Source organism: Physeter macrocephalus, chromosome 4, assembly GCF_002837175.3.
Source record: "Physeter macrocephalus isolate SW-GA chromosome 4, ASM283717v5, whole genome shotgun sequence".
Classification (NCBI taxonomy): domain Eukaryota; kingdom Metazoa; phylum Chordata; class Mammalia; order Artiodactyla; family Physeteridae; genus Physeter; species Physeter macrocephalus.
In genome coordinates, this window is record NC_041217.1 from 4884473 (window position 1) to 4892136 (window position 7664).

The following is a 7664-nucleotide window of genomic DNA, read 5'->3' on the forward strand; positions in this document are numbered from 1 at the left end:
AAGGGCTTCCCTGGTGGCGCAGTGGTTGAGAGTCCGTCTGCCGATGCAGGGGACACGGGTTCGTGCCCCGGTCCGGGGGGATCCCACGTGCCGCGGAGCGGCTGGGCCCGTGAGCCATGGCCGCTGAGCCTGCGCGTCCGGAGCCTGTGCTCCGCAACGGGAGAGGCCACGGCAGTGAGAGGCCCGTGTACCCAAAAAAAAGAAAAAAAAATCTAAGGAAATCTGAATAAACTATTGACTTTAGTTAATAATAATGTATCAATATTGGTTCATTAATTGTAAAAAAAATCTACCATACTGATGTAAGATGTTAAGAATAGGGGAAACTGAGTATGAGATATAGGTGGCCCTCCTGTACCATCCTCTCAATTTTTCTGTAAACCTAAAATTATTCTAAAATAATAAAGTCTTTCTTAAAAAATAAAACAATGTAAGAGTTAAAAAATAATGCCAAAATGTCATGAGTAAGGAAGAGATTCAATTCTTATAGCAAACGCTATAAAAGTTCCATCATTCATTGACTCATTTAATAACTATTCCTTGAGTGACTACCGTGAGCTAGACAGTAGCTACCCACCGACTAAGGATATATCAGTTAGCAAAACACCCATGGTTTCTACAACCGTGTCTTACAACCTCGTAGGTAAAACATAAGTCAACACAAAAGTAATATTTCAAATTTTGGTACATACTATGAAAAGAAAGGCAAATTGTAATGTAAGTATGTAGAGTGAAGTTTAATGTGAACAGGGATGGTGTGAATGGGGAAGACGGATTCTCTCATTTTCATTTTCTAAAAGGAGAAAATGGGGCTTCTCAGGGATTTCCAATAAATCAGCAGTAAAATATAAAAGAGAACTAAAAACCCTGATTGTTGTTGTCCTCTCGAATTTCAAAATTTGATATTGTAATACCAGTAACAGTAATTTTTGAAAATCACCAAAGGTGAAAAAAGAATGCAGTTCTCCTGAAAAATCTGATTCGCCTAAAATAAACATCAAAAATTATAAGCTAAAATTAATTCTGCTGCATGATTCAGGGAACAGTGAGTAACCTTCATGAAGTAGAGACTTCTACTGTAAACTGATGAGATAATTGTTTAATTTATGAAGAAGCAAAGATATCTTTTTCTCACTCTGATAATTCTGTAAGCACTTTACAACATGCTGCTGCAAAGATGTTAACTGGAATGGTGAATATAAAAGTTTCAAATGTTTCTACATAAGTAACATTTTAAAATTAGACGATTACTCCCTAATGAATAACATCAACCTTCTCTGACCTATTGAGCAAACTCAATTATTTCTTGATAGCAGCATTAAGATTGAATAAATACGACCATACTTTGTCTTTATAGATTCTATTTCTTTATACTTCAGGTAGATTGAAAAGAAAGCATTCTTTAAAATAACTCTATTCAAATTCAGCTACTTAATAATTGCCAACGGGTTCTAGAAGATGGGATGGTATCCCAAAGTCTTTGAAATTATTCAAATAACTTTAATAATAATTTTATCAAACCACATTTCACTTGTATGCTATGACCGCACTTTGAATATGGGTTTAAACAATTAATTTTAAATTAAACTAGATGTGGAATTTACATTGACAATATTCAGTTTACCTCCAAATGCATAAAAGACTCATGAAATACCGCTGTCAATCACTTTCCTAATGCATGGTAGCTCTAATAAGGTAGTTTCTTTAAAGCCTTTCACCACAGATTCATGCATCAAGGTCACAGCATGCCCCTTGTAGGAGAGCAAGGCACCACTTTCATGAAAAAGTATAGTATGGAGTCAAGGGTGACTCTTTTCTCTTAATGTTAAAAGAATGTATTTCAAAGTTCAAGAAGAAAAATCATTGATTCATTGAACGCATATGATCCAAAGAACTAAAATTTTCTGTGTGCTTTTATTGTGTTCTGAGCAGCACGCTAATCCCTCCGCACTATCCCTTCAACACAGTCTGTACGCGTAAGCTAAGAGCACAGACTCCAGAGTCGGACCTCTGGGTCCTAGTCCCAGGTCCACCGTTCACTGCAGCATGGCCTCGGGAAAGTAAATAGCCTCGTTGTGCCACTGTTTCTTCAGCTATAAAATGGAATTAATGACAAGTTCTACTTGTCATGTATGTTAAATGGAAATAATGCTTGTAAAGCTCATACTGCTTGTTTTCTCTCCTAAATAATCCTCCCGGGGAGAGAGAAAGATGTTTATATCTTACAACTCTGATGACTAAAGTTCTCAAGAAAGATATATTGGGTAGTGTAGAACTTGTGATCGCCTGCATTTGAAACAGAGAGCTCGTTGAACAGCATACTCAGGGGACCTACCCAGACATATGAAATATCTGGGGCTGGACTTGAGAGCCTGCATCTTAAACATTCCAGCTCTCTGCTATGTACCAAAGGCTGAGATACCTGGGATAGCCATCTGCTTCTATACAATACGGATGATTATTATCATATCTATCTTATGCCGGAGTTGTAAGGATTAAATGAAATATAGCATATATAAAATGCTTAGCAATGTCAGAAACTTTTACTATTAGCTATTATTTTATTAATATGGCTGGAATAGAGGATCTGTGTCATGAGTAATAAGAGGCAAGGGTGGGAAAGAAGGCTGAGGTTGTGAAAGTTTTCAAGTCAGTTAAAAAAAAAAGAGTCTCAACTAAGTGTTTTCATGAGGAAGGCAATATCATCACAACTTGCCAGCAAATATATTAACAGATAAGAGTCCGCCTGCCTAAAAATTAAACAAAATGAGGCTTCAAATTTTTTTAACTCATAAAAATATTGTGCTAGAGAATATATCAAGTAATTACAAAGTATTTATTTAAAGACTATCAATAAATAATCCCCCACTCAAAGAGAGAGAAAACAAATTATTTGTATGTAATTTCAGTTGCACAGTTGAGCCCCTAAAAAGAGAGATGGTACTCTAGAGGTTACATATTCATCTCCTTAAAAGCTAAGTGCAGCAAACACTAGGAATTAGAATATACCCTGCATTGGAATTACAAAGGTCTTCGCCATAAAATGTACTGTAAACTCACTTCATCTTGCGTTTTACGTGTCTTGTCACTTCTTTTGCTCCATTTCTCCCCTCAACGTCTCAACATATCGCTTCTGTGCCTCACTTCCGATTGCATGGGGCCCACTTTAAGTTTCAAGGAGGATGAGTACTATTTAAAAAACAACTCTTTTCAATAAGTACCACTCTGGAAAAAAATCCTGAGTGCGTGTGTATGTGTTGAGAATTTACTGTTCCTTCCTTTAGTTTGACTTGGTCTTTCTCCACTTGCCTTCAGCTGCCTTAGCTATAGCATCTATTCCTGTTTTCACCAAACCTCTGATAGACGCTCAGCTGAAAAGCATACAAGTAACACTCTCGCTGGTGCAGCCACAGCAGGTGACCCAGATTACACCACACTGTGTTCTTACACCAAGGAGTCTTGCTCAACAGCAGCTGACCTATGCCTTGCCTTATTGATATTCAGATTCGACAGACACAAATCACATGGCCCCTTTGACAAGCACACACTCTGCCTGTCTTTGTTTTAAGCATGTCCAATAGCTACTGTCCTTCATGAACACACAGCTGAGGCTGTTGGTCTCCTCTGATTTTCCACACTGCCGTACATCCGACAAGATTGTCTCAGAAACATTACTCTTGTTTTTATTTGGGGAAGTTTGTGGAATATGACAACTCCATTTATAAAACAGAAGCACATACAATAGAAAGGAAGCCCATTTCTCTCTGACAAAAGAAATGCTTTGAACCATTATCCTTTGGGGAAAATTGAGACTCTATCTCCTTGATTGTGAGAGCAAAGGTTGGGACACAAAGTTCTTTAAAAGTGAAGATACATACACAGTATTGGGAATAAAATGCTATATAGCTTATGATTAATTTCCTTTTAAAGGATATCAATTAACAAGCGCCAGATCTATTCCATAAAAGTATAAATACAGCAAAAAACCTTCTCTATGTGGCCACTTCAATCTCCTGCTCACCACTCAAAAGGTTGAAAAAGAACATTTTCTATTAGAATACTTACTGGAAATCATAGAATCAGAAAATTGTTCACACTGACTGGTCCCACTGATTTGTTTAACACAGGACGCTTGCTCACACCAAATTCTTTTTACTTTTTTTTAAAGCCTTGCATTTTGTAGAACATGCAACACTACACACTATTCCCATGAAATACTTAAAAGTCAGGAAATTGCCAGAAGTTCAATAAATGGAAGAGGCTTACTTTTTACGGAGATGAGCAGTGAGAGACTGAGGCAGAAGATGAGAAGGTGGGTAGCTGTCTGAAGCGCCATGGTCTCGTGGAGGACATGCTCCGACGTGCTGGTGGTGGTCTGGTCCCTGTCCAGCTCCCGAGCACTGCCTGACTCAGAAAGAAGCCAGAGTCTCAGAGTTCCTGGGTGCCACCTCTGCCCCTTCCCCTCCTACAGCCCCCTCACAGAAGACTCCGGGACTTAGATTTGGAAAGCAGTTGTGATTCTTAGTATCTTACTTACACAGGAGGATGGGGTGATTTTTCAAACCTGGTGCAGACTTTTTTCATGCTGGACTGGAGTCATCCCCCCTCAGACCTTGTGTACTGCTTTCCTTCCTTTAACAATGCTGCCTGAAAAGGGCCTGCTTTAGGTGAGTGTCCTGAATCATTCTTAAAAGAGGAATTAATTTCTGATGACCATCTTGGCACACAATCATTATGATCTGGCAACTATTAAAGGAACACCCTGTATTTCTGTATATTTACCTTCATCTTCAGAACACAATTCACAGACACGTCACCTTTTCATAAACATACTCTCACAACTCAGTCAGATTACGGTTGTTGATAAAATGGACAGAGCTCTGAGATTATTTAGAAGCAGTTTTTCTTCCATAAACCTAGAGCCCATTCCTAATCCTGTTCATGATATTTATATCCTCTGGGATTTCTTGAATTTTTGCTTTACCATAATTGTTGAATGCAAATATATTTGCTTATTTTTTATATATACTTATGCTAAGTACTGTGGTATTTTTCTTCAGATTAAATTGTTCAAGTCCTTAAGACTGTATTTTCCTTGGACACTTCACGGAAACATCTATAGTTAAAGTCAGATGTCTTATTCTCTAAGGTTAGTGCTGGTACATCGCCTTGCTCCGTTGTTAAAACTGGCTACTTGTTACACTCAAAATGCAATTTACATTTCAGATTTTGTGTAAAACTTGAGAGCTCTGTCAGAAGTTTATGTATTTTAAAGTCTCTATATTTCCTGCTTGTGTATCTAAATTGGGAATAGGGCTTCCCTGGTGGCACAGTTGTTGAGAGTCCGCCTGCCGATGCAGGGGAAACGGGTTCGCGCCCCGGTCCGGGAAGATCCCACATGCCGCGGAGCGGCTGGGCCCGTGAGCCATGGCCGCTGAGCCTGCGCGTCCGGAGCCTGTGCTCCGCAACGGGAGAGGCCACAACAGTGAGAGGCCCGCGTACGGCAAAAAATAAATAAATAAATAAAAATAAATAGGGAATAATATTTTGATGGCTTAATGTTTTCTACTAATGTTATATGCTGACCCACTCCCAGAAGATTTTACTTGCTATAGTGGGGCTTATCCATTTTAGTTATTTATTTCTTACAGAGTTCATGATAGTTACTGTTTTTAAAGATTTTCCCCTATAATGCAAATAATTTAGCTTGAGCAATTTAACAATTAGAATAAAATAATTACAGATTATAGAGGCAGTATTAATCCTCTATTCTAATCCCTGTATTTTATCAGTTAGAGAATGAAAATGCAAAGCAATTATACTGTCCACCCAGAGTCACCTAGAAAGATACGGCAGAGTTAGGACTAGAGTCTCCCCACTGATTTCTAGAACATTATGCCTTCAATAAACCCTATGGTTTCCATTTCCATCTTTATTCTTACATATCCCTTTATGCTTTTTGCAATGTGGACTCTAGGAAATCCACATACTGGAATGACCAAATCTTCCATCTGTCCTAAAAAGGCCTCCAGGGAGAGATGAATAGGCAGAGCACAGAGCATTTTTAGGGCAGTGAAAAATGCTCTGTATGATATTATAATGATGGATACATGTCATTATACTTTTGTCCAAACCCACAGACTGTACAACACCAAGAGCAAGCCCTAAGGTAATGGACTTTGGGTGATTATGATTTGTCAATGTAAGTTTATTTAATAAAAAATGTACCATCTGGTAGGTGATGCTGACAATGGGGAAGGCTCTCCATGTGTCGGGGCAGGGCGTATATGGGAAATCTCTGTACCTAACTCTCAATTTTATTGTAAACGCTGCTGGCACAGTGGTTAAGAATCCGCCTGCCAATGCAGGGGACAGGGGTTCGAGCCCTGGTCTGGGAAGTTCCCACATGCCGTGGAGCAACTAAGCCCGTGAGCCACAACTACTGAGCCCAAGTGCTGCAACTACTTAAGCCCGCACACCTAGAGCCCGTGCTCCGCAACAAGAGAAGCCACCGCAATGAGAAGCCTGCACACCGCAGCATAGAGTAGCCGCTGCTCGCCGCAACTAGAGAAAGCCTGTGCGCAGCAACGAAGACCCAACACAGCCAAAAATAAGTAAATAAATAAAAATTTTAAAAAATAAATTAAAAAAATAAAACTGCTGTAAAAAATAAAGACTTAAAAAAAAAAAAAAAAGTGTTCCACCATGGACCTCATGGACCTCAAGGCTAAGCGAGTGGCAATGTACAAGACCACTTGATAGACTGGAGAGGAAATGAAGGGCTCCAGGCATAGAATCTGACGGTACTAGAAAACTTCCTGTAAAGTTGTGTTATGAGTGTCACCATTAAAGAGGCAAAGAAAATGTGGGTTTTTCAAAAGACAAAATTATCAAAGATAATAAGTGGTTGGGGAAACATATTACACAAAGAATGTTTGAAGAAATTGTGTACGTTAGCTTGAATATAGGAAAATAATCAGATATAGCTATTAAACAAAAGAGTGAATGGCTACTATGTGTCAGATTTGGGGCAAGTTAGGAAATCTTTACAAAAGAAGTAATATTTAAGCTGAATTTTCAGGTGTGGGTGCAACAAATAAATAGAGGGAAAGTGGTGTTTAATGGCTTTTCAGGAAAAGGGCATGTGTATAGGAATAGAGGCATACAGTGTATGGGCAGATCAAGGAACTGAAAATATTCTGATATTGCAGAAATACAAGTATGAAGAGGGCAATGTCAGCACATAAAACTCAGTAAACCACAAAATCAAGGTAGTTTAACTTCTAATATGAAGAAAGGAAACAATCAATAGGTTTTAAACAGCAGATGGGCATAATTTAATCAGATGTGCATTTGGAAAGATAATTCCCATGGTCACGTGGCAATGACTGGCAGAGCGCAGGTGAGAAGCATGGAAACCAGTGAAAAGGATGTTGTCATAGCCCACAAGAGAGCTGATGGGGCCCAAACTAAATCAGACAGTGGGGAGAGCAAATTAAAAAAAAAGAGTAAAGGGCTTCCCTGGTGGCGCAGTGGTTGAGAGTCCGCCTGCCGATGCAGGGAACGCGGGTTCGTGCCCCGGTCCGGGAAGATCCCACATGCCGCGGGGCGGCTGGGCCCGTGAGCCATGGCCGCTGAGCCTGCGCGTCCGGAGCCTGTGCTCC

General features: G+C 39.5%; 1 protein-coding gene across 1 annotated transcript in view; it reads right to left on the minus strand.

The window, feature by feature from the left end:
* The window catches only part of CRB1 (crumbs cell polarity complex component 1), a 281561-nt gene that overhangs the window by 223076 nt on the left and 50821 nt on the right, over positions 1 to 7664 (minus strand). Inside the window, exon 2 of the mRNA XM_024130639.3 lies at positions 4267 to 4404. Within this exon, the coding sequence (XP_023986407.1) occupies positions 4267 to 4404 (138 nt within the window). The remainder of the gene's footprint in view (positions 1 to 4266; positions 4405 to 7664) is intronic.